Source organism: Mus musculus, chromosome 7 (genome assembly GCF_000001635.26).
Source record: "Mus musculus strain C57BL/6J chromosome 7, GRCm38.p6 C57BL/6J".
Lineage (NCBI taxonomy): Eukaryota > Metazoa > Chordata > Mammalia > Rodentia > Muridae > Mus > Mus musculus.
Genome location: NC_000073.6, coordinates 34,214,617 through 34,240,219, shown reverse-complemented (window position 1 = coordinate 34,240,219; position 25,603 = coordinate 34,214,617). Strand labels below are relative to the sequence as shown.

The 25,603-nt window shown below is 49.3% G+C and overlaps 2 protein-coding genes and 2 long non-coding RNA genes across 14 annotated transcripts in view; 3 read left to right on the top strand and 1 right to left on the bottom strand.

Annotated features, from left to right (window-relative positions):
• Window positions 1-3,513, top strand: part of Garre1 (granule associated Rac and RHOG effector 1) — a 76,848-nt gene extending 73,335 nt beyond the window's left edge. For all 11 annotated transcript variants that reach the window (XM_006539896.3, XM_030242461.1, XM_006539895.2 and 8 more), the window contains 2 exons: window positions 398-476; window positions 983-3,513. In XM_006539896.3, coding sequence (XP_006539959.1) covers window positions 398-476; window positions 983-1,291 — 388 coding nt within the window. In that variant the 3' untranslated portion in view covers window positions 1,292-3,513. The remainder of the gene's footprint in view (window positions 1-397; window positions 477-982) is intronic.
• Window positions 13-5,843, bottom strand: Gm12758 (predicted gene 12758). Its single transcript, NR_166613.1, has 2 exons — window positions 5,725-5,843; window positions 13-4,068 (listed from the first exon to the last, which is right to left on the bottom strand). It is a non-coding gene; the product is annotated as a predicted gene 12758 (long non-coding RNA).
• Window positions 5,844-5,896: 53 nt separating this feature from the next.
• On the top strand, window positions 5,897-9,038 carry Gm12762. The gene is made up of 2 exons (XR_881947.3): window positions 5,897-6,333; window positions 7,440-9,038. It is a non-coding gene; the product is annotated as a predicted gene 12762 (long non-coding RNA).
• An 845-nt stretch (window positions 9,039-9,883) lies between these two features.
• Gpi1 (glucose-6-phosphate isomerase 1) overlaps window positions 9,884-25,603 on the top strand; it is a 29,010-nt gene continuing 13,290 nt past the window's right edge. The window contains exons 1-9 of the mRNA NM_008155.4: window positions 9,884-10,128; window positions 10,847-10,937; window positions 11,224-11,292; window positions 12,983-13,102; window positions 19,294-19,377; window positions 19,460-19,606; window positions 21,118-21,189; window positions 21,878-21,922; window positions 24,211-24,264. Of these exons, the coding sequence (NP_032181.2) occupies window positions 10,007-10,128; window positions 10,847-10,937; window positions 11,224-11,292; window positions 12,983-13,102; window positions 19,294-19,377; window positions 19,460-19,606; window positions 21,118-21,189; window positions 21,878-21,922; window positions 24,211-24,264 (804 nt within the window). The 5' untranslated portion in view covers window positions 9,884-10,006. The remainder of the gene's footprint in view (window positions 10,129-10,846; window positions 10,938-11,223; window positions 11,293-12,982; window positions 13,103-19,293; window positions 19,378-19,459; window positions 19,607-21,117; window positions 21,190-21,877; window positions 21,923-24,210; window positions 24,265-25,603) is intronic.

The following is a 25,603-nucleotide window of genomic DNA, read 5'->3' as shown; positions in this document are numbered from 1 at the left end:
TTTCTTTTTTTAGAATATTTTATTTTTGAAAGTTTCATACGTGTATACAATATATATTGATCATATCCATCACAAAGTATTTTTTTTAAATCCCAAACATACCGAGTGCATGTTAAACACTTTGAGTAACTATTGATTAAATTAATAAAAAGCTAAAGGGGGTTAACTTAGCTGTGCAAACAGCCAGTGCCATCTCCATGCTGGCTGCAGCTCCCACCCACTTCCTATACAGGCTTTACAGACAGGGATGCTGCCTCCCAGGTCATACTGACCCTGGTGTACCCAAGGGCTCAACACCTAGACTGGGGACCTAGAGACCAGAGCCAAGCACAGAGATTAACTCTGTCCCATACAATGATGCCAAGTGGTCAATGCCCTGAGCTCTTGATTCTTTCAGGAAACACAGCAGTGGAGAGCAGGAGACCAGCACACTGCCCTCACCACCTCTCCTGACCACAGTGGAGGACGTGAACCAGGTATTGTGAGCTAGCTCATGGTAAAGACCTTGGATCTCAAAGTCATAAGGGTTGTCTCTGTGCTGAATTATTTTCTCGTGATTTTTGTCTAAATGGGGAGATATGGTCACCTTAGCTGACCCAGCCATGTTGTAGAGGAAGCTCTGAGACTGTGTTAATATGAGTCACACAGCACACTCACTGTTCAGATCAGTTAAAGTAAGGGCTGTGGCTGTATGAGTGGTGGGAGGCCCTGTAAATATTGAACTATGAAAGTTGTACACACATGTAAGTGTATATGTGCAGAAACACAAGTTCATCTCCACAGTTGGGCTGCAAGAATGCTGTGTGGATTGTGCAGGCATTGAGCACTGATATCACTGTACCAAGCTGTGGGCAGCTGTTCTCACTCTGTCCACTAGGTAGAAAGAGTTGGAGTTCTGGGAGTTAGGTGGGCTGGCACACAATGAAAACTCAACCAAAACCTCTAAAACCTCTAAACCTAAAATCTCTCTTCTGTTTCCCAGGATAACAAAACCAAAACGTGGCCACCCAAAGCACCATGGCAGCACCCTTCCCCGATGCCCAGCACGCTGCCCAGCCCAGCTGCACCACTCTATGCAGTCGCCAGTCCTGGCAGCCAGTGGAACGACACCGTGCAGATGCTGCAGTCCCCTGTGTGGGCTGCAGCCAATGACTGCAATACCACCTCCTTCACCTATGTTCAGACACCACCACAGCCCCCACCTCCACCAGCACATAAGGCAGCACCCAAGGGCTTCAAGGCCTTCCCTGGGAAGGCTGAACGTAGGCCAGCCTATTTGCCCCAGTACTGACTACAGCTAGCCTGCTGCCCATCAAAGCTGTTGGGGCAACTGTCCCCAAGGCTAACTAGCTGATACTAGCCCCCAGAAGGACCAGTACACCCTGTCCCAGGGACAGAAATATTCCTTGGGTCTGAGGTGATTGGCAGCTCCAAGTCTTTAAAGCCTGGTTTCTCAAACTTTGAAGGTAGCAGACCCCTGAGAGCCAGCTGAAGATGGAGATTTCTGACACTCAGGGGATGCTGGCAATCTGCATGCTTAATAAGCACCTCAGGTAATCCTGGTGCAGGTGGCCAGAGGCCACACTTGGGAAAACACAGTCTGAAGGTAGTCCTGCATGTGGGAAAGGCATGAGGCCTGCAGGCTGAGAACAAAACTGACCATTCTTTGAAACTCTTCTCTTTAACACACTGAGTGGGACCCACACCCATCACTAATTTTATAGATATTTTTCATGTAGGCTTTCGGTTAAAACGTCTCCTGCCTAAAATGCAGTGGCTATCTTAAGATCCAGGTACACTGGCTGAAGGTTAGTTAGCTCAGCACTGTCTTCATTTAAGCTTATATAAGATGCTAGTGATCAGAAGCAACCACCTGGCTTCCCATGGGTCAGTAGCTCCTCTGAAGCACCCAGGGGTGCAGGCTCATGTAATGTACAAGAGCGGGATTGGGCAACTGCTGTCAGGCATATTCTGGCCTCCCAGGGGGTGCAGCTGGTGCATGCTGAGTGCACCTGCTGCCCTCACTTCCTTCCACCATGACCAGGGCAGCACCAGCACCACGCTCCTCTACGGAAGGAACTGTGGAGGGGAGGGGTTGCACCAAGACCCCCACACTCAGAACCACAGTGACATTGTGAGCTGACTCAGAGACAAAGGAATTATGATGTAGACAGGAATTCAAAATCTTTGTTTAGTCACCAACAACACCTCACTTTTAGTTAATGTGTGCCATTAAACAGATGACACTCCATGGATTTGGGGATATTTTCCAGCTAGAATGGATCCAGAATTGAATGGTGCTTAAATTGAGAAATAATAAATATATCTATATAGAGTAGACATTTCCCACTATATATTAATTGAGGTTGCAGAAGGTTCTTTATATAAAACTTATTTAAAATTTTCATATTTCATCTTTGAAAATGTCTAATTGAGAAAAATCCATGATATTTTCTGGTATGAAAGTTTGACAGTATTAATTTTTTTATATTTTCTTAAATCATTAAACCATTTTAATATATGTTAACTACTAATAAATGGTTTATTCTTTCTAACTCCATGTAAGCTTTTCCAATGAAGATTGTAATAACACATTTTTGTTCTCATTTTTCTACAGATAAATTTATATTTAAAAATACCAAAAAAAAAAATCCCTATGTATACACACCACACACATACACACACACAGACACACATTCACTTATAAGAAAATTATAGAGGACCTGTAGGGTGAGCCCAGCCACCTGCGTTTTTAGTACTGTGTCTCCAGGCTGCCTGAGGCCTCAGCTGTTGTCATTCGTGCTGTGTGGGGGTGACATTTCTGCCTGTAGTGAAGATCCTTCTCAGTGGGTTCGGAATATTCACCTCACCATGTTTACAGAGAACTATTTTGTACATAGAGTTTTCCAGGCACGTACTTTGCACCAGCCCTGCGTGGCTGTTGTCTGTGTTAGCTGTCACAGTGTGCACACTAATCTGTTCAGAGTTCCTTGTGGCTGTTTGACTTGTAAAAACTGTGTATTTCCTTCAGTAATGTGTCCACAGTGCTGTGTTTCCAGTTCTAGTCTTCTGCAGTACTCTCATTTTCATAGTGCCTCCCTGAAGACCTCACCTTGGGCCAAGGTCACTCCTCGGTGCCACAGCACAGGTGACACTGCTAATTGTCATCTCTGGTCTGTCTTTCTCTATTAAGGAAGATATTTGTCTCCACGGCTGTGTGACCGTGTGAATCAGCTTGTGTAGTCTCCACATGGGTGCTGTTCGAAGCACCACCTTGCTCTAAACACTGGTGATTCCAGGTGCTGCGCTTGGCAGAGGTGTCTTGCCAAAGCGCATGTATGCGTGTGAGTGTGTCCTCAGCACGGCCAAGCATGGCTGCCTTGCTCGGCATTAGCAGGACATCATGTGAATAGTTGTGACCTTCCAAAACTGGAACTCTACATTTTGTATCTTACTTTTAAAGCTCCTATAAGTAAAATAACTTGGCTTTATTAAAATATACATTTAATAATACTCTGTATCTTTTTTAAATTAATTGCAGCAGATATGTGGCTCTCAGCAGAACTGTGCAGGAGCTGGATTACCTGCCCCAACAGCCTTTCTAAGGAACAAACGTAGGAATGAGGATTTTCTGGCCATTTTCCCTCAGCAAACATCTGTAATCCCAGCACTCAGGAGGCTGAGGCAGGAAGCCAGGCATAATGGTACATGCCTGTAATCCTGGCAGTTTGGAGATAGAAGATTAGTTCAAGGTTCTTGTGGCTACATAATTCAAGGCTAGCCTGGACTACATAAGACCCTGTCTGAAAACAAAACTACGGTGATTGGGTTGTAGTTGAGTGGTAGAACACTTGGTCTGCAAGCCGAAGGTCCAGAGTTGAATCCCCAGTGCCAGTAAGTAAAGAACTAGCAGGAAGACGGACACTGAGTGTGTTCCTGTTTGATGAAGTACCCAGTGCTTCTGTTTACATCAGTGGTGATGATGGTAGCCCTACTGTGTCTGTCGTGGACGGGTTGGGATGGTGGCAGAGATGAGCTGGAGAGCTTAGGAGGGAGTCCTCAGCCAGCCTGGAAAATGGAAGAGAACATCACCGGTTGAGGTCCTTAGGAGGCCATGGAGTTGGCCTGCTTTAGAACAAAGTATAACCTGGTGGTCAGTTCCTGGACTGTCAAGAGGCCACATGGGTGGGCTGCATGCCTGAGAAGTCCAGGGAACCAGCCTCTCTGATGTAGTCCTGGATTAACCATGCAACTGGCCTTACAATTCAGCCACAGCTCCAAGGGCTGGCCGGCATGGTATTCTTCTATTAGTTACTGAATGAATTGGGAATGCCAGCTTAGGTGACAAGGACAGTCTCATGCTCGTTTCCCCAGGGGTCAGGCTCTTGCCATAAAAGCCAAATTGCATGCAAAGACTTGTGCAGTTCTTGTTCTTGTCCTACAGGGGAGACCCATTTTCCCCATCCTTAAAGAGTACAGACAACCGCCTGGCAGTGGTGGTGCACATTTTTTTGTTTGTTTGTTTTGTTTCTGAGACAGGGTTTCTCTGTGTAGCCCTGGCTGTCCCGGAACTCACTCTGTAGATCAGGCTGGCCTTGAACTCAGAAATTCGCCTGCCTCTGCTTCCCAAGTGCTGGGATTAAAGGTGTGCGCCACCACTGCCTGGCTTTTTTTTTTTTTTAATATTTATTTATTAAATGTAAGTACACTGTAGTGTGTCTTCAGACACTCCAAGAGGAGAGCATCAGATTTTGTTATGGATGGTTGTGAGTCACCATGTGGTTGCTGGGATTTGAACTCAGGACCTTTGGAAGAGCAGTTGGCACTCTTAACCATTGAGCCAGCTCACCAGCCCCAGTGGTGCACATTTTTAATCCCAGCACTTGGGATGCAGAGGCAGGTGGATTTCTGAGTTTAAGGCCAGCCTGGTCTACAGAGTGAGTTCCAGGACAACTAGAGCTACACAGAGAAACCCTGTCTCAGAGGTGGGGGTGGGGTGGGGGAAGTGTCCTCCGGCACACTATGTCACTTTAAGTCCCTGCCATTAAGCTTTCCTACCCACCCAAACCTCATGTGTTAACTTACCAACACTGCCTTACCCTGCTCCCTCCAACTCCTTGCCCTGTTGCTCTGAAGCAGTTGTTCTCAAACTGGGTCGTGAATAAAACTGGGGGTGGAATTACTCTTTCACAAGGGTGGTTTAAGACCATTGGAAAACATATATTTAAGTTACATTTCATAACAGTAGCAAAATTAAGTAACAATGAAAATTGTTGGGTCACCACGAGAGAGAACTGTGGTTTAAAAAAGGGTCGCAGCAGCGTGAAACTTGAGAACCGCTGCTCTAAAAGGTGCTTTAAGTCTCAACAATTTCGCTTTCTGCCCTTGCTTGCCAGTCAGCACTGCCCAGGAATCCCGTGTTTGCATTTGTTCCTCCCAAAGGAAGGCTCCGAGAGAGCGAAGACTGAATCGTGTTAGCGCCACGGTTCCTAAATCGTTGTCAGGTATTCTGTGGTTATCTCGTAGGATTTGGTAATTCTAATATAGAGTGAAAAATCAGACCTGATGAGGCTCTCACGCAGAACTAAAGCGTTGTTCACCATAATTCTATTGGGATTGCTAAGGAGTCACCATTGGGAGCTTCGCATCAGAGTTATGTACCGTTTTATATTTGTTTTTAATAAGAGGGTTCACATTGTAGCCCAGGCTGGACTAAGTACTTACTGTAGTGCCCAGGTTGGCATCTAACACGGCTGTGTCGGCCTCCTAGTCCTGGGACCACAGGTGTATAACGCCGCCCTCCTGCCACACGCATCATTCCTGGAGCGCGCGTGTGCACACACACCCCCCCCCCCAAACTCGGGACATGCGCACTGCAGAGTATTTCAACCATCCTAGACGTGCAAATGCAAGCGTTTTCTAATTCACTCAGCTTGGACCCTGCATCCGCACATGCGCACATGCGCTCGCCCTGCCCCCTCCCTGAACGTGCCAGTCTACACGCAGCTAGCCCAGGTGCTACGCGTGCTCGCCGCTTCCATGCGCGTGGTCTCGCCCCGCCCCCGCAGAATGTACGTGCGCGTGCCTGGACCTCCACCCTAGCAGGAAGGCGCGCTCCCCCTCGCTCCCGGCCCAGTGACTCAGCATCTCACGCAGCCCAGCACTGCTCTGCAGGCTGTAGGCGTGCGCTCCGGCTTTTCCGCCCACCGCCAGTACATTCCACTCAGCCCCCCATGGCAGCCCACGCTCCACGGTCACCCTTGTCGGGCAGGCTCAAATCAAGGCCTAATCCGGCCATATACTCTTGCCTCAGTTTCCTCATCTTTAGGACGAGTAAGTGCTCTCTTTTGCTACATAGCCACCGAAGTCTGGGAAGTGCCAGCATCACAAAACTCAAGGGCTGTGCCGAGGCGTTGTTTTAGGGAATTTCGACATTTCCTGGACTTTCTAAACTTGTCTCCACTGTCAAGCCTTCCTACGATCCTGTTCACGGGCTAGGTCATCTTGCTGAAGGCCTTTGAGACTGATTGAGCAGGCTCTCGTGCGCTTTCTGGGCCAGCTTCAATTAATACAGATTGTGCTTAATCTATGGCTATGATCCCAAGAATGTTCTGCTCAGGGACCTGTCGCTCCTTTACTCTGGTTTGCATTGCTTAGCATAAAATCTCCTAGCTGTTGAATTATTTGAAACAGGTCCTCATTATGTAGCCCTGGCTGTCCTGGAATTTGTAATGTAGACCAGGATGCTCTTGAACTCACAGTGCTGGGTTAAAAGGCTGCACCACTGTGTGCAGTTCCTAGCGGGGCTAGATAGATGAAACACCCCAAAGATCTTTGGGGAAACTTACGGGTGTACCCACATGTGGTAGTGCAAACCTACAACTCCAGCAATCTGGAAGCCCTGGCTACATTCTTTTGTTTTTGTTTTTTAAGGTGGGATTTCTCCGTGTAGCCCTGGCTGTCCTCGAACTCAGAGATATGCCTGCATGTGTTTACCCAGTGCTGGGGTTAAAGGTGAGGGACTGACTGCTCAGTTGGGCTTCAGCTTTTAAAAAGTAGTAAACAACAACTCAAAACAACATAATAAAAATCAAGGGGGAACCCTACCTCTTGTTTCCCTTAAAACTGAAGCTCAGGGCAGAGAAGATGGCTCAGCAGGAAAGTCAGTCTGTCCTGAGTACATTGATCTCTGATAATTCATGGGAACAGGAAGAGAGGGTGGAAGGAAAGCCTCTCTGGCTGCCTTCAAAAGTATCCCCTACCAAAAGGGCATCATAGCCACAGATAAAGCACTATCTGTATTAATTGAACTTGGTCCAGAAAGCACATGAGAGCCTGCTCAAATGAGTCTCCAGTGCTTGGATTAGGGGTATGCACTACCACTGCCCTGCTTTTTTAGGTTTGCCAGCCCCTCTTAATGTATTTTGTAAATTTTTCAGTCTGTAGACACTGCTGGGCCAGTCTGAGGACTCTTGGGACAGGGACAATAAGACTGGCATTCCTGCTAGTTGAGGTTCAAGGTGGGAGTGAATTTGTGTGTGTGTGTGTGTCTGTCTGTCTGCAATTTACATGGAGGCCAGAGGAAAACCTTGAACATTGTTCCTAGGAATACGGCCCCGTTTTATATTTAGTTAGACCTGTTTGAAGGGAGTGTGCCCCAGAGTGCCTGTGCTCAAAGAACAGTTTGTGGCAGTTCATTTTTTCCTTCTATATGTGGATTTCAGGGATTAGGTTTAGGTTTTCAGCCTTGGCCCCAAATACCTTTGACCCATGGGCTATTTTGTCAGCCCCACTTCTCCCTCCCCCCACCTTTTTTTTTTTTTTTTTTGAATAAGGCCTCTCTATACAGTCCTGGCTGTCCTGAAACTCATTCTCATTCTTGCAGACCAGGTTGTCCCTGAACTCAGAGAGATCTGCCTGCCTCTGCCTCCAGAGTGCTTGGATTAGTGGTGTGCGCTACAGCTGCCTTGCTTTTTTTTTTAAGGTTCGCCAGCCCCTCTTTTAAAAACATACTTTATAAAAATTTCAGCTTCTTTTTTGAGTCAGGGTCTGTTGGTGAGATCTGGAGCTCACCCCTGAGGCCAGGCTGGCCATTGAACCCTAGGACCCTCCCGTTTCTGCCTCTCTAGCACTGAGATTGCAAAAGGCCACCATGTGCAGGTTTTTCCATGGGCTCTGGAGAGTAAACGTGTCCGTATCCTCGCATGCTTCTGAGGCAAATGCTTTACAAAATTCTCAGTTCCTGTGTTTTGGGTTTTTTTTAGACGTGATGGCTTCAGATTCCTATGTTGCTGACCCTGGCCTTGAACTCTCGATCTTCCTGCCTTTCCTCCCTTCATGCTGGGATTATAGTGCCACCCCAGTGCCTGCCACCCCAGTGCTAGATGTCCAGCACTGTTTGGGAAGCTTAGCAAGTATCAAGACTTACACATATTTCCCGCAGTCCCCCGCAAACACTTCACCTCACCTACTCGTCCTCATTTGAAGTCTCCCTTGTCCCTCGGACTTGTGGATAAGAATCCAGTTTTTCTAGGAAGTTGGATCCTAAAGTGCATATCTTGCCCTTTCTCTCTAGGCGATTATGGATCCCTCACTCATTCCATCCTCTATGTCCGTCTCCTCCTGCTTGACTGAAGCTCCCTCCCTCAGGACCTGCTTTAGCTCACTGAGCTAACTGATCCATTAGGCAGTGTGTCAGATAAAGTCCCTGCTCCATGTGGACTTGTTCAGTGGCTCCTCATCTCTAAACAGAAATCAAAATTCTCACAATGATTTGTAAGCCACTGGGTGAATTCCCTTCTCTAATGTCACCTCTATGACTTCTTCCCCTAATCTGCTCCACTCCAGCCACATGTGTCTTCTGTTTGTGGGACATCTATGGGTGCTGTTTGTGGGACATCTATGGGTGCTCTTGTCTCAGACTTTGCAGTGTCTTTTCCCTTTGACTGAACACTTTCCTTCCAGGTAGCCAACTGGCTCATTTCTTCCCCTTCATGCTTTTACTCAAATATAATAAAGAGTGAATTTTTTTTTCTTAACCATTTAGTTAAAGGAAATGCTTATTTCCAACCTGCCTTTAAATATATATACATATAATTTCATTTTTATTGTGTGGTGGATATTTTATTAATTATGTGTGGGAGTGGACATACAATTTTTATTATGTGTGTGGGGTGGGTATATAATTTTAGCATTAATTATGTGTGGGGTGGGTATGAGCATAAGGATGCAAGTGCCATTGGTATTCCCATTGGTTGCAGCGGGAGTTACAGGCAGTTATGAGTACTGGGAACCCAATTCAGGTCCTCTGCAAGGGAACTATGTGTTCTTAACCACAGTTTCATCTCTGGGGCTTCATCCAGTTTGCCTCTTCTCAGGAGCACTTGCCAGCTCTGAAATCCCATAAATTCTATTTACTTATTTGGCTTACGTACCCACAACACTTGCTTTAGTACCTCTAACCAGGAAGGCATTCCATAAAGTTCTGCTAAATTGGGCTCAGCCGGTAAGAGCACTCAACTACTCTTCCGAAGGTCCTGAGTTCAAATCCCAGCAAACACATCCGTAAGGAGATCCGACTCCTTCTTCTGGAGTGTCTGAAGACAGCTAGAGTGTACTTACATATAGTAAATAAATTCTTTAAAAAAAAAAAGTTCTGCTGAATTGAATACATGAATGAATGAAAGAAGCAAGCGGATCTGGCACGAGAAACTCCGCCTCTGCCCTTCAAGTCACTTCCGAACAGAAGCCAGCCAAGGTTCATCGCAAGTGGCCACACTTGTGTTACAGAGAGGCCAGCAGAGGCCCCCAGATCTACAGCTGCCGGCAAGGTCGCCTAGCGGACGCGGAGGACAGAGGTGGGGCGGGGCCGGAGGCGGGGCGGGGTCGGACGCCTGCGCCATAAAGCCCGCTGCGCGCACTGGTACCGACTTGCCGCGCGCCGCCGCTCCTCTTTCCTTCCTCTTCCGAGCACGTCCTGCTCCGTGTACCTCTCGGGTCCCTCGCCATGGCTGCGCTCACCCGGAACCCGCAGTTCCAGAAGCTCCTGGAGTGGCACCGCGCGAACTCTGCCAACCTCAAGCTGCGCGAACTTTTTGAGGCGGATCCGGAGCGCTTCAACAACTTCAGGTGCACGCACGGGGTCGGGGCTCCCGTGACCCCCCCCCCCCCAGCAGCCCTGCAGGGCCCAGGCCGGGGCCGCACTTTGTCCTTGATGCCTCCTTGGAGTGGGTTTTGGGACCCGCGTGCTAGCCAGAGGGCCGAGGCTGCTTAGTCATTAGGAGGAATCGGCTCCTCCTTGGGGATCCCTTCGCCCCCGCCTCTCAGTCTCAGCCATTTGAGTAGGGATTTCTAACCACCCATGAGGAGGAGCAGCCGCTGCTGGCTCGACAGGCACGAGAGAGCTGTCCCCTCCCACCTGCTCCTAGTGGGCTTTGGTCAGACAGGGTGGGTAAGGCTGAGATTTCCTGGGAGCCACGGTGTAAAAATAGAGCGGCGGAGGCAGGATGCAGAGGCCAGAGAGACTTGTGAGCGACTGCGAAATAGAAGGGAGGGTGGAAGAAATCGTACATGTGATGCATCTTCGTGCCTTGTCACTGATGCCAGGAGGCGAGGGACCTGGGATGACCACCTGTGGTTCCTCACTGGACGTCCCTGATACCTCTCCCTGGGTGTTTCCTTGTAAGTTTGAGATGTGGAGCTTGAAGGGGGAAGTTCTGCCCAGGATCTGTCTACATCTTCTTTCTGTGGCGTGGCTTCCTACACTACTTAACACTGCTACAGGTCAGCCTTTGTGGCCAGGCACTGCCGCTGGGGTGTGACCAGCAGCGTCTCCATCTTTCTGCAGCTTGAACCTCAACACCAACCATGGGCATATTCTGGTGGACTACTCCAAGAACCTTGTGAACAAGGAGGTGATGCAGATGCTGGTGGAGCTGGTAATGTTCTGACTGGGGAGTTGTGATCTCTGGGTTGGGTTGTGGGTGGGGGCTGCGCTTTGTTTTGGGTTCTAGGTCCCGGTGTGGAGTTGGTATCCCAGGGATCTCCAGGCCCCCTGCTGATTGAGCAGACTCTTTGAAGATGCTGGAAAAGGAATCTGTCTATGAAGAACATCTGTCAGCCTCAAGGGGGGGGGGGAGTGGGGGGGGAGGGGGGCTGGACTTGTGATAGGTGATGAGGATGGGGGATGGGATACAAGACCTCAGCAGTGGCTTCTCTCCCTAGGCCAAGTCCAGAGGCGTGGAGGCTGCACGGGACAACATGTTCAGTGGTTCCAAGATCAACTACACCGAGGTAAGCAGTTACACCCGCCGCCCCCCCCCCCTCTTCCTCCTCTTTGCCGACCGTTATCAGCATCGCCCTGTGTCTTCACCCTTGCTCTTAAGCAATGCTTTTGCCTCACGAAGGTGCTAAAGGCTTTTCTTTGGGGGCAAGAGAGGTTGCAGAGCTTTGGGGTGTGATTTCTCTGAGACTGGCAGCCTGGACTTGGCAATCAAATTGGCACAGTTCCTGGTGTCCAGGGAGGGGCACAACCCAAGCCTGAAGGGAGGGATTTGCTTAAGGCTGGCTGAGACATGGCTGAGACATTTTCTTGGACAACTTCAACCTTGATACTCTGATGGATCCTTGCTACAGGTTGTTCTAGTGACAAGAAAAATCATGTCACCAAAGCCCTTAGTTTCTTTGACAGTGGAATGAATAAGAGGTGAGAGTATGACAGCGGTTGGGAAACCCTGGCCCTGACTTGGTGGGGAAGCCTGCAGGCATAGGAGACACTCTGCACTGAGAATTCTCAGTGTTGATATTTTTTTCCTTTTAATTATGAGTGTGTGGGTGTGTGTACATAAGTACAGGTGCCTACAGAGCTGTCAGATTCTCCCGGAACTTCAGTTAGAGATGGTTGGGAGCCACCCAGTGTGTGTACTGGGAATCCAACCCCGGCTTTTTAGAAGAGTATTTTGGTTGGTTGGTTGGCTTTTGAGACAGGGTTTCTCTGTGTAGCCCTGACCAGGCTGGCCTCGAACTCATAAGAGAGCCTCTTGCCTCTGCCTCCCGAGTGCTGGGACTAAAGGCGTGTGCCACCACCTGGCAAGTATGTGCTCTTAACTGCTGAGCCATCTCTTCAGCCCTGAGTCTTTTTACATGTGAGGAATCTAAGGCTTGGAGGTCAGAGGTGCAATGGGAAGCAGCTGATCTTGCACGGCTGGGCTTGTGTGATATGAGGGAGGCCACAGTCGAGGGGGGCTTCCTTTGAGTGGGGGGATGTGCATTTGTTTGAGGAACATGGGAAGGGTGAGACTAGATGGGCTACCCTCAGACCCTCCCACACACAGGAACCTCTGTCTAGATTGAAGTCGCTTTCCTGACCATTTGGGACCTTTGCACCTGCTTCCTTCCCATTGCTATTGTCTTTAGCTGCCTGGGCTCTCTTGCCCTTGTGGCCAGGTGAGCTGCTTGGCACCTGTTGAAGACCTCTGTTCTGGTTTAGTTTGTGGCAGTGGTGAGACTGTTTGGTGAGGGGAGCCTTCTGTTCCCTGTCTTGCTTCACATCCTGAGGCCTTGTGACATTTTTAGAAGGTGCCAGAAACAAGAAGCGCTCTCCTCAGGAGGGCTGAGTTTATGACTGAAGGAGCTTGCTGCTCATCTCTGATCTGTATCGTCACCACTATACATTCATTGCTCATCTTCAGTCAGGCCTTTCATGCCCTGGGTCCTTCAGGCCCTTAGGGGTTTGTTCAGGTCCTTCTGTATCTGCTTCTGAGTGTTCACAGCATACAAGGGGGAAGGGGGCGCACAGGATTGCCTATCCTCAGAGTCCCAGAATGGCTTTCCCTCCCAGGCCCTCTATACAAGACGGTGATGTTAATGGATGCCTGGACCTGTTTGTCCTGTGCAGAGGACTGCCTTACACTGGACCTTCCCCAACTAGGACCAGTCTAGCTCTAGGGTCTACCGTGCTCCTCATTGTCTCTTTCATTTCTAGAATCGGGCGGTGCTGCATGTGGCCCTTCGGAACCGGTCCAACACACCCATCAAGGTGGACGGCAAAGATGTGATGCCGGAGGTGAACAGGGTTCTGGACAAGATGAAGTCTTTCTGCCAGGTAAGCAGACGCTAGCCTTGACGTGCCTTTTGTCCATGTGTATGTGTGTTTAGGAATCTGGCCCTGTTGCTCTCCCTAGAGGCAGGACTTTGTGTTGCAGCCTCAGGTGGGGATGACCTGTGTGGTTGCTGACCCTGCTCTCTCTGCTGAGACCTGAATTTCCCTCAGCTCTTCTCAGAACGAGCATGCTCTTTTCATCCCCCAAGGTCTGGGGTCGTACGTGTGCACCACCACAACCTGTTAGGTGGTGCTGGGGGCGTTGGGTGGGGGTTGTCAAACTCGAGGCTTTAGGTGCTGGGAGAGCGCGCTGCCAACCGAGCTACAGCCTACTTCCCTCCCCGCACACAGTTTATGTGCAGTATAAAAATGTAAAGCACATCCCGGGTCCGTATTAGAGCACAGAACCACACCATACACATACCCCCTTGTTTCCCTTCTCTTCTCTCCGTCTCTCCTAGCAGGGTCTAACTATGTAACCCTGGCTGTCCTGGAACTGGCCTGTGTAGACCATACTGACCTCAGACTCATAGAGATCTGCTTGCCTCTGCCCTCCTAATTCTGAGATTAAAGACATTATACCTTGCCTAGCCGACCTTCTCTATCTCTGTATATGGAGGTGGGGGTGGGGGGCAGTATGGGTTGCCTAGAGACTAGCTAACTTAACCTACATAAACCTTTGTGGCCTCAGTGTGTATTCCCCAGGGTAATCCTGCAAGGGTTGGCTGGCAGTCGTTATCAGGTCTGGAGTGCAGCGGTGATGTGTGGGCGCTGTGGGTGTGTGCATGTGTGCTGTGTGTGTGTCTGTATGGGTTGGGCATGCTCAGAGAGTGATCATCTGCTCAGCTGTAAGCATTCTGGACTTGCGCCTGAGAGCGGCTGCTCCCGCATGTGGCTGGTCAAAGTCGGCTTGCCTTGGCCAGGAGCCATTTCTAGATCTGAAAGTGACATTTATCTTAAAGGCCTGCGACACCTGTATATAGGACTTCCTGGGATGAGGGAAGCTAGAAAGTCCTGGTGTGACTTCAGGTTTCAGAATGTCCCTGATGTTTTGAGTGTGAAAGGCATCTCTGTCTGTCTGTCTGTCTGTCTGTCTGCTGTATGTAGCAGAGTGGGAGCCAGGTGCTCTGATCATGCTATGTAAGCTCAGACATGTTGGGTGGACAGTGCGGTGCTAGTCCCCCTCCATTGCTATTGCAGGATGACACCCCGTTAAAGCTGGCTCTTGGATTGGCTGGCTCTAGACTGACCAGGTATTTTTAGTTCAAAATGCACAGCTTGGGTGTGGTGGATCGTGCCTGTAATCCTAGCACAGGGAGCCTGAAGTAGGAAGATTTGCCAGTCCTGGGCCAGCCTGGGCTATGTGGGGAGACCCTGTCTCAAATCAAAACACCCAATGAAAAGGCAAGCAAAACACTGCTAACCAGTGGCGATCCCAGTGAGGAATTCTACTTCCTGAGACTGGTCCTCTCAGAAGTAAAGAGTACAGTCAGGCAAGTGTTGCTGCTGCTGGTCTTAGCAGTGGGGAAGCTGAGGTGGGGGAGTCAGAGGTCAGGGCCAGGGAGCCTGGCATGTGACAGGCTAGCTCTTATAAAGAGAAATGGTAACTGTTTGAAACAATGGATATCCCAGTTACTCTGACCTGATCGTTATTTAAATCCATGTATCAAAATATCACACAGTAAAGGAGAAATAACAACCAAAAGAAAACCTCCCCTCCTTTATCAGGATTGTCAGTAACTGTGGCTGTATTGTCCTGCTACTGTACTGTTAGTTATTGGTCAGGTGTGGTAGCACATCCTGTCACCCAGCACTCAGGAGGCCAGCCTGGGGGACTGTGGTGGCACTGTTTCTAAATACAAAACAACAGTGGCGTGTGTCCTAAAACCTCATATACAGGAAGAAAGGCTGTGTGAACTTATATTAGAAATGTGTTTTTCTCTCATAATTTGTGTGTGCGAGACTGAGTGAGAAGCTGAGCAACTAAATATTTTTTCCTGTGCCTGGCACCAGGCCTCCTTAGTTAACAACGTTGGCTGCTTTTGCAGAAGATCCAGGTTCAAGTCTCAGCACCCACACAGTGCATCACAATTGTCTATAACTCCAATTCCAGTGGCTCCAATGCTCTCTTCTGACCTCTGTGGGCACCAGCATGCGTGTGGTACATATACATACATGGAAAAGAAATGGATGCACATAAAATAAGACTAGAAAACCCACAAGCAGAGCCAGGCGTGGTTGTGCACGCCTTTAATCCCAGCACTTGGGAGGCAGAGGCAGGCGGATTTCTGAGGCCAGCCTGGTCTACAAAGTGAGTTCCAGGACAGCCACCAGGGCTACACAGAGAAACCCTATCTCGTAAAACCAAAAAAAAAAAAAAAAAAAAAAAAAAAAAAAAAAAAAAAAGACTCCATAAGAAGCTCACTGTGGGGCTGTCTGTTAGACAGTCGCTGTATGCACAGGTTTCTTCTCTATGAGGTTTATATAGATATGAGAACCTGGTAATCTTATATGTATTTATTTGTACACCGCATACATGTGCCACGGTGCATGTGGAGGTCAGAGTACAGTTCGTGGGAATCAGTCCTCATGCACCATCTGATTCCCAGGAAATGAGCTCAGGAGGTCAGGCTTGGCAGCAAGCCCTCAGCCACCCATCATGTCACTGGCCCAAGGTAAATTCCTTTGCATTTTTGCTTCTGAGCCCACTGAGACCGTGATGCCACTCGGGAACCTCCCTGTTTTTGACTTAACATTTGTGTCTATCTACCTTGCCTCTCCCAAGTTCCTGGTTTTGATTTTTTTGGGTTTTTGTTTTGTTTGAGATAGGGTTTCTCTGTAGCCCTGACTGTCCTGGAACCCACTTTGTAGACCAAGCTGGCCTCGAACTCACAGAGATCTGTCTCTGCCTCTTGAGTACTGGGATTAAAAGCATGTGTCGCCATGCCCTGCATGTTTCTCTGAAAATTTAAAAGATCTTTATGGACAGGGTCTCATGTAATCCCTACTTGATATGACAATAGACTTATGTTCCCTTGCCTGGAATTACAGGTGTGAGCAACCATGTCCAGTTTATACAGTGCATACATAGTACATGCTAGGTAGGCCCTCTATCAACTGATCTACATCTCCTACCCAAGAAAGGTTTTTTTTTTTTTTCTCTTTGATTAATTTTGAGCCAGGGTTTCTTAACTTAGCCTTGGCTGTGTTAGAACTCACTCTGTATACCAGGTTGGCCTGGAACTCAGAGATGTGTCTGCCTCTACCTCCCAGTGCTGGGATTACAGGCATACACCTTTAAGTCTGGCCTATAAAAATTCCTTTCCTTATAAGTTCTAGCAATATTTCCTGCCTTTTTTTTTTTTTAATTCTTTTCGTGTATTACAGTCTACCTGCACTTCCCTTCCCTGCCCTCCCCCTAGTCTATTTTGGACACCCCTCCTCCCCCAGATCCACCCTTACTTTGCCTCCCCTTAGAACAGCACAGGCCTCCCAGGGACATCAGGCAAAGACAGTACAGCCTACAGGATGATCACATCAAGGCTGGACAAGGCAACCCAGTAGGGTCCCGAGTGTGTTTCTACCTTTTCTTTAAAGCCATACCAGCGGCCTCCTCAGGGGTGTCTAGTCTTTATTAGGGTTTCACTTACTCTTAAAGCTTTCTGTTAGTGTTCGGTTTGTTTTTGTTTGTTTGTTTGTTTGTTTGTTTGTTTGTTTAGAGACACAGTGGTCTTAGAATCATGACGAGCCAGCCTCCTGCATGCTAGCATTATAGACATAAGCTACCACAAACACAATTTGTTTAGGTTTCAAGTATTTTATTTTTTATTTCATGTGTTCTGTATTTTGCCTCTGTGTGTCCGTGCAGGATATGTATGTGTGCATATGGTACCCCCTGAGGTTAGTTAGTAGAGGGTGTTAGATTTCCCTGGAGCTGGAGTTACAGATGATCGTGAGCTGCCATATGGCTGCTGGAAGTTGAACCAGGGTCGTCTGCAAGAGCATCTGGTGCTCTCCACTGCTGAGCTGCCTCTCCGGACCCTTGTTGACATTTTCACTAGGACCCTGTCCTGAGGCTTGCACCAGTTCTCTATCGATGTGGAGGACTCAACACCAGAACTCAGCTAAAAGCAACAGTAAATACAGCAAACATGGTGTGACTGGGTCAGAAGCTGGGAGGAGTTTTACCTGCATTGTTCTTGTTTTTGTTCAGGGGGCTCTGTGCTTCCTAGTGATGCTTAGCAGTGTAGTCAGAGTGTTGGCCCATGATGTGATTCTCTGAAGGGGTCAGTTCTGGAAGATTCCCTCTGTGAATGGCAAGTTGGTGCTCCGTGCTGGAAGGAATCCTCAGCTCATTTCCACATGGGCTTAATCACGGGTCTGAGCGTCCTCACAGCGTGGTAGCTGGACTTGTTCAAAGAGAGAAGTCGGAGGACTGGAGAGAGACGTCTTCCAGTGGTTAGGAGCACTGGCTGCTTTTGCAGAGACTCCAGATTCAGTTCGCAGCACCCACATGACAGCTCCCAACCATCTGTAACTGCAGTTCTGGGGGATCTGATGCCCTCTTGTGGCCTCCACAGGCACAGGGCACATGTCACATGTGGTACACACATGTGCGTACATGCAGGCAGAACGGTCATGCACAAAAATTAAAAAATACGTCGATCAGGGGAGAGATCAGAGAGCAAAGCAGAGGTTGTTGTGACCAAGCTTCCCATTCACATACAGGATCGCCTTTACAACAGCTTTGTAGGGACACAGGAAAGCAGTGTTAAGCACAGTAAGGACTCTGCTACAGGGCTGTGTACCAGAACGGGGAGAGTCACATGGACGCAACTGCACGTGCTAACATAGGTTATGATCCCAGCAATCAGGAGGCTGAAGCAGGGGATTGCCAGGACACGGTCAGCCTGGACTCTATACATAGTAAGATTCTGTCTCAAACCATATGTGCTGGTGATAAAGCTTGGTGGTTGAGTATTTGTCTAGTAGGTTCAAGGCCCAGGATTTGACCCACATTTACTTGGCTCTCTACCTAGAGGCTGGCTGCTTGTCCCTGGTCAAGACCTGGCAAAAAGTTGGTCTCTGGCAAAGTGTCACGGTGAGACCACTGTGAATCCCACTTTGGCAATGAGGATATAACAGGCCATCTGGCCAGGAATGTTTTCATACAGAGAATACAATACACATGCTTTTGGTCTTTGAGTAAGTGGGTTTATTAAGTATGTAGCAAGCAAAAGTTAAAAGCCGCAGATAACAAAACATCATCCACTTGAGTGCTTACAACATCCCGCAGAGCAGCTGGAGTAGCCCAGTTGGTTGAGCAAGCAAAAGTAACGTTATCAAAGTGGGTGCTGGTGAAACCCAGCAGAAATGACGACAGGAGAAGCCCTGCAGAAGCAGTTACCTTACAGTCACAGAGGGAGTGACAGGTCAGAACATCTGGGCTTTCTGTCAGTGTTCGTGAGTGCTTTGTGCACTTCTGTGCACCAAGTGTGTGTCTGGCGCCTACGGAGCTCAGAAAATGTCCTCAGATCGCCCGGAATCAGCTCCAGGTGTGGTGAGCTGTCACATGGGTGCTGGAAACTGAGCCTGGCTCCTGTGGAAAAGCAGCCCTTGCTCCTAACCCCTGAGCCATCTCTCTAGCCCTGGGCAAGCACTTTTATGCCATGAGATAAAGAGGAAGCCTCTCTTTCTGTCATGGAGTTAGGAAGCCAGCCTGCCTTGGGACAGGGAGTTTGGGGGGCCACTTGAAATAAACATTGGGGAATCTGGAGCAAGAAAGCCCTACTTGGCTGGTGAGATGGCTCAGTGGTTAAGAGCACTGACTGCTCTTCTGGAGGTCATGAGTTCAATTCCCAGCAACCATATGGTGGCTCACAACCATCTGTAATGAGAAACAAATTTTTAAAAACCCATGGGCTGGAGTGAGCAGGGCTAGAGCAAGCAGAGCCAGAGCAAAAGGGGTTGCGGGTGGGGCAAGAAAGCCTGTTTTTCCTAGAGTCTGTTTAGACAGCATGTGGCAGACTACCAGGATAACATGTCACAGATTGTGACAGGGATCTGGTTCTGTGACCACCAGAGGCTCCTGACAGGGTCTAGCAGTTGTCATTTGGGTAAAGGGACACAAGACACACGAGGAGTGACATTTGTGAGCTGTGCGTTTGGGTTAATCACATCTGCTTCTGTGACAGCGGGTCCGGAGTGGTGACTGGAAAGGGTACACTGGCAAATCCATCACGGACATCATCAACATCGGCATCGGGGGCTCTGACCTGGTAAGGAGCGCCCAGCTCACCCTGGGATGGGCTGAAGGTTGGGAACAGTCTCTCCCTAGAACCTTGTCCTCTCTTCCTGCAGGGACCCCTCATGGTGACTGAAGCTCTCAAGCCTTACTCGAAAGGAGGTCCCCGTGTCTGGTTTGTCTCTAACATTGATGGGACCCACATTGCCAAAACACTGGCCAGCTTGTCCCCTGAGACTTCCCTCTTTATAATCGCCTCCAAGGTATGGCGCTGAGGATGGGGAGGATGGGTGGATTGCCCTGGGCAATGGAGTGTCAGGAAGGATTCTGAGTGAATGGGGCTTTGTGGATCTGGTTAGCACAGCTGCCCTTAGATGCTTTCCATGTCTGGCAGCAAGTGAGGTTTACCTAATAAGAGCCGGAACCTGTTCACTTTGGATTCTTGTCATAGGCAGTACCCACTTTATGTGATCTTTGCCTGTGTGTGTGTGTGTGTGTGTGTGTGTGTGTGTGTGTGTGTCCCCTCAGGGTCTCATACAAGCTAGGTAAGACCTCTACCACTGAACTACATCCTCAGCTCTTTATATTGAGACAGGCTCTCTTTCAGTTATTCGGATAGCCTTGAATTCAAACTGTGGTCCACTTTGAACTTTTGATCTTCCTTCCTTAGTTGCTTAAGTACTTACAGACAGGTCCATGTCACCAGCATGTGTCTGAAACTGCCTTCCCCCCACCGCCCCTAGTTGTGACAGTGTTTCTCTGTGTAGCCTTGGCTGTCTTGGAACTCGGAGGTCTGCAAAGGCTCCTAAGTCCTGGGTGATCTATCTTTCTTTTTCTCTCTTTTTTAATTTTATGTGTATGAGTGTTCCATCTGTATGGACACCTACACGCCATAAAAGGGCATCAGATCCCATTACAGATGGTTGTGAGCCACCATGTGGTTACTGGGAATTGAACTCAGGACCTCTGCAAGACCAGTCAGTGCTCTTAATCACTGAGCCATCTCTCCAGCCCCTGATAACTTCTTTCTCAACAGATACATCTGTTACCTTCTTCTCTCTCCCTCCTCAGGGTTTTTAGGCAGGGTCTTTACTAGCTGGGTGTAATCTCCTCCCTCAGCCCCCTGAGCCCTGGGTATGTAGGCGTGTACCACCACACCTGACATGTTTATTATGCCTCTCTGATTTCAGAGCCTTGGCTTGATAACATAAGGGTTTATTTATTATCCTGTACACCTTGTGTACTGTAATACACGCAAATAATGAGAAGTCCATCTGAGGTCGGTAAGATGGTTCAGCAGGTATAAAGGGGCTTGCCAGCAAGCCAGCTGACCTGGGCTTTGATCCTGGGTCCCACCTGGTGGGGGAGAATTATTCCCAAAAAGTTGTCTCCTCACCTCCACCACATGTGCTGTGGCACTCTTATGCACACACACACACACACACACACACACACACACACACACACACACACTCTCTCTGAATAAATGTAATAAACTTGAAAAATAGGATTTCCATCTGCATTGTGAGGTCCCACCTAGGCTGGAGTAAAGCAAGCTCAGCATAGCTTAGCCCTCTCTGGGAGATGCCTGGGAGTTTCAATGGGGTCCTTCCACGCCTGGGTGTGATGGTAGATTGCTGCTGGACGCGCCGCTGTGACATGTGCATGTGCTTGTGGGTGCCTGTAGTAGGTGTTGCTGATATGCTAGCCAGCAGCCAGTGTACCCTCTGCTGCCCACCCTGGACTGGGCTGACCGCCATACATTCCCTTACAGACCTTCACCACCCAGGAGACCATCACCAATGCAGAGACAGCAAAGGAGTGGTTTCTCGAAGCGGCCAAGGATGTGAGTGGTTGGGGTCTCCTGGAGGTGGTGGTGGTAGGGTGTGTTCTCAGCTCTCCCACAGACAGAGCTTGGTGGGAGGTGTGGTACATGTCCTGTGTCCCCCCCCCCCCCCCCAAGCCTTAACTGCTGAGGTATGAAGGGGAGGAGAGCTTTCAGAGCTTTGGCATTCACAGAACCTGCTCTAAATGTCTAAGGAGCCTTTCTTTCTTTATCCACTTTTAATAGTTTCCATGTTATGACTAAGGATCCTTTCTTTAAGTCCCTTGGCCTTTGGTCCCTTGCCTCTTTGCTCCCAGAAACCACACCCATTTACACTTGGATTCATTTTACTCCTTGGCCCTGTGTGCCTTTGAGGTGGGGATGGGCAGGCTTGTCTGTGGCCCTTATACACCTTTTTTTTTTTCCTGGTTTGTGCCAGGGCAGGGTCTTGCTATGTAGTCCAGGCAGGTCTTGGATTCATGGCAAAGCTCCAGCTCCAGTCTGCTGAGTGTTAGGATTATAGTCCTGTGCCACCATCTTCCTGCCCTCTCGACCTTGACCTTTTGTGGGTTCCTCTAACAGCCTCAGGGCCAAAGAGAGAGAATAGTTAGTCCTGTGTAGAATCTGGTTTTCTCCAGTGGTGGGGCATCCCCACCCTTAGTGGCTCCTCTGGGATGGATTTGGTATAATCTGCTTCCGTCTCTTGTAGCCATCTGCAGTTGCAAAGCACTTTGTCGCCCTGTCTACGAACACGGTAAGTGCTAGTCCTGCATGCCCTCATGGGAAAGCCTGGGCCATGGGAAAACCTCAGTCTCTCAGAATCCACCAAGCTCAGTGGTCTGCTTCGGGGTAGCATCATGGCTGGGGTGCTGGTTTAGAAGGCTCTGTGAGAGCTGATTGGCCTTTCCTGCCGTCTCCATTCAGTCTCTAATCCTGAGGAAGGACAGGCAGTCAGTGGGATAATGTCCCCACCCATCTCCCAGGCCAGGCTGATGCATGACACCCCCTACCCCCACCCCCCCCTTTCCTGGCCTCTGGCACCCTGCCCACATAGGATGTGCAGAAATCTTTTTCCTCTCTAGAGCTGTTAAGTCTGGCAAATGAATGTGCTTTTTTGTTGTTATTGTTGTTTTGTTTTGGAGATGTTTTTTTCTGTATAGCCCTGGCTGTCCTGGAACTTCTCTGTAGACTATGCTGGCCTTAAACTCACAGAAATCCACCTGCCTCTGCCTCTGACTGCTGGGAATAAAGGCCTACACCACCACCATTCACTTTTTTTTTTAATTAATTTATTCTATTCTATGTGTATGTTTGCATATGTGACTATATACCACATGTATATCTTCAGAGATCAGAAGAAAGCATTAGATCCTCTGGGGCTGGAGGTAGGGATGGTTGTAAACCATCCTACTGGGAATTGAACCTGGGTCCTCTCTAAGAACAAACAAGTGCTCTTAACCACTGAGCCAGCTTTCCAGTCTTCGGTGTAACTTCTTTTGAATTAAATGTTTATGATTTTGCAGGTGTGTGTCCATGATATCTGTGGGCACACACACACCATTGGAGGTCGGAGGACAACCTTATGGTTCTCTCCTGCTTCTATTATGTGGGTTCCTGGGATCAAACTCTGATCTCTAGGCTTCTACAGCAAGTGCCTTTACTGTGAGCCATCTACCTAGCCCTAGATAAGAACTTTTTTTGACAGGGACTGACTGTATAGCTCTGGCTATCTTGGATGGCCTCAAACTTACAGAGATCCACTCACATTTGCCTCCTGAGTGCTGGGATTAAGACATTTGCTACATAGCCTGTCACAACTTTTTTCTTTCCTTTTGTTGTTGTTGTTGTTGTTTTTCGAGATAGGGTTTCTCTGTGTAGACCTGGCTATCCTGGAACTCACTCTGTAGACCAGGCTGGCCTCAAACTCAGAAAGCCACCTGCCTCTGCCTCCCAAGTGCTGGGATTAAAGGCATGTGCTATCACTGCCCTGCGACTTTTTTCTTATAATTATTTATTTTAATTTTATGGGGTTGGGTGGGTAGGTATGGGTGTGCATGAGTACGGATGCCCTCAGAGGCCAGAAGAGGGCATGGGATCCCCTGGAACTGGAGTTACAGTTGGTTATGAGCTGCCTGGTGTCTGTGCAAGGAGCTCAACTCAGGTCTAGTGCAAGGGCAGGGAATGAATGCTCTTTCCTGCTGTGTCATCCCTCCACACTCCCAGATTTCCTCTAGAAGGACTGTGCGAGGTCAGGATAATGAGATTAGAGCCCATCATGTCAGCCATCTCACAGTTGGCCGGGCCTTGAGCCTGTGTGAGGTGGGTGACACTCAGCGAGGATGCTCAGCGAGTCAGAGTGAGGGCTGCTCTTGGAAGCACAGCCCCTGTGGACTGGAACACAGCCGTGTGGCAGTGCAGTGCAACACATAGCTGGGAACGATGAACGCACCTCGGTCCTCCCGACCACCCTTTGCCTCCCCTTCTTCCCACTTCAACCTCCAAAAGGGTGGGGTCGTGTCAGATGTCTTAGGCTGCTAATCTGTGCCTTTTCTGCCTTGTGTCAGCAGAGCTCATGTTCTCAGTGGACATCTCCAGTGAGGATAGGTATGGGGTGTCTAGCTTAGCCTGCCCACAGCCTAGACCCTGAGAACAAGGCTGTCTCCTTAGGGATCTCTCAGGTGGCCTCATCTTCAGAAGGGAGGCTAGGCAGTGGTCCAGGCTTGGTTGCCTGGCCCGGGGAATGGCCTCTGGGTTTGAGTGCCAGATGTTGAGGTCAGGGTATGGGGGTTGGTCTACATCTCTGGTTCTTACACACCAGGAGGAGTTTCTGTAGGCTCAGGACCCCTGGTGTGTCGGAGGGGAGCTGGCTTGGTGGGCAGTTCTGAGTGAGCTGGCTTGGGTGTTACCCTTGGCTCAGCCTGCTCCCTGGGGTTGGAAGGAAGGTGAAAGGTCCCTGGAGCTTGTCATTCCTCCCACCTTGCAGCCCCTCTTCCTGTCTCTCTAACAGATAGCCCCTCATCTCTCTTCCTTTGTCTATTCCAGGCCAAAGTGAAAGAGTTTGGAATTGACCCTCAAAACATGTTCGAGTTCTGGGATGTAAGTACGGGCACCTTGTGCTGTGTGCTTGGTGTGTCCTTTGCCGAGTCTTGGCCGCTGAGCCAACAGGTCAGGTCAGCATTTATTGAGTGCTTGCTGCATGCATGTCCGTCTCCCTTTGGGAAAGGCAGAGAGGCCCTTAGGGAGGCTTGGTCTGTGGGCAAGTTCCTAGTTTACGAGGAGAAGCAATACTCCCTTGGGAGCCTTCCAGCTGCGCCCTCTGTGAGGTAACCAGAGCCACCACTGCCCTCTCGATTAGCCGAGGTGAGTTATTCTCAGTCTTGACCTTTCTCCGGGCTGCAGCTACGATCTATAAAGGCCAAAGGGCAGGGTAAGGCAGGTCCTGGGCCTGGTAGGCTGCAGGAACAGCTGGAGTGGGGCAGGGAGGAGGCAGTAGACCTGGAGGCTAGGCAGCTTGCACAGCAAGCCCCACTTCAGATGGTAGATCTGCATGCAGGTCACGCTGTAGACGACATTCCTGGGGGAGTTGAGACAGGAACCCGCCTTGCCACTGGCCTGAGCCCTGCAGACCTGTGAGGAAGGGCTGTGAGGATTTAGAGTGTAGGGCTACTGTGTGAGTGTGGCGAGTGTCCTGAGAGTGTAGTGGCTGTGGCTGGGCAGAGGCATGCTCTCTGACACATCTGGGGTACACCCGAGAAGGTGGGGCATTTTCCCACCAGCCTTTGGACTGGAGGCTCTTTTCCTGTTGGCATCATCAACCAATGGGTAACCTTGCTTTGAAAGTTCTAAAAAAAAAAGAAAAACCCTTTCTTTAAATTAGATTGATAAATAATAGTTTTCTTTAAGTGCCTAGGATCTGCACACACTAAAGAAGCACTCTACCACTGAGCTGCTCCCCGCCCCCTTTTAAAGGAGTTTTGAGGCAAAGGGTCTCTGTGTAGCCCAAGCTAACGGATAGCTCACAAGGTAGCTCAGGCTGGTCTTGAACTTGTGATCCTCTGGCCTTGGCCTCCCAAGTGCTTAGGTTACAGGCATGCACCGCCACAGTGGATCTAATCTGTGGGAGAGAATGCTGCCCCACTGTTCTGTGCCATCTGCTGTGTCTCAGTTAACTTCCTTGCAGATGTACCAGTTGCGGCCGTCCTTGGCACACATCCTGTGGCTTAGATGAGGAACCCCTGTTGGGAAACTGCGGTTTCTGACAAATGTTCCCTGCCTGGTAAAGCAGGAGGGGCCTTTCCCCTTCCTCCCTAGGCGTTGGCATCTGAGCACATGGTGGTAGGGGAGGAACAGGTACCCGCTGCTAGCCTAGGAGCCCAACAGAATGGGACGTCCATGGTAACTGCCCAGTGTACAGAAAACTGATGCGATGTGACGG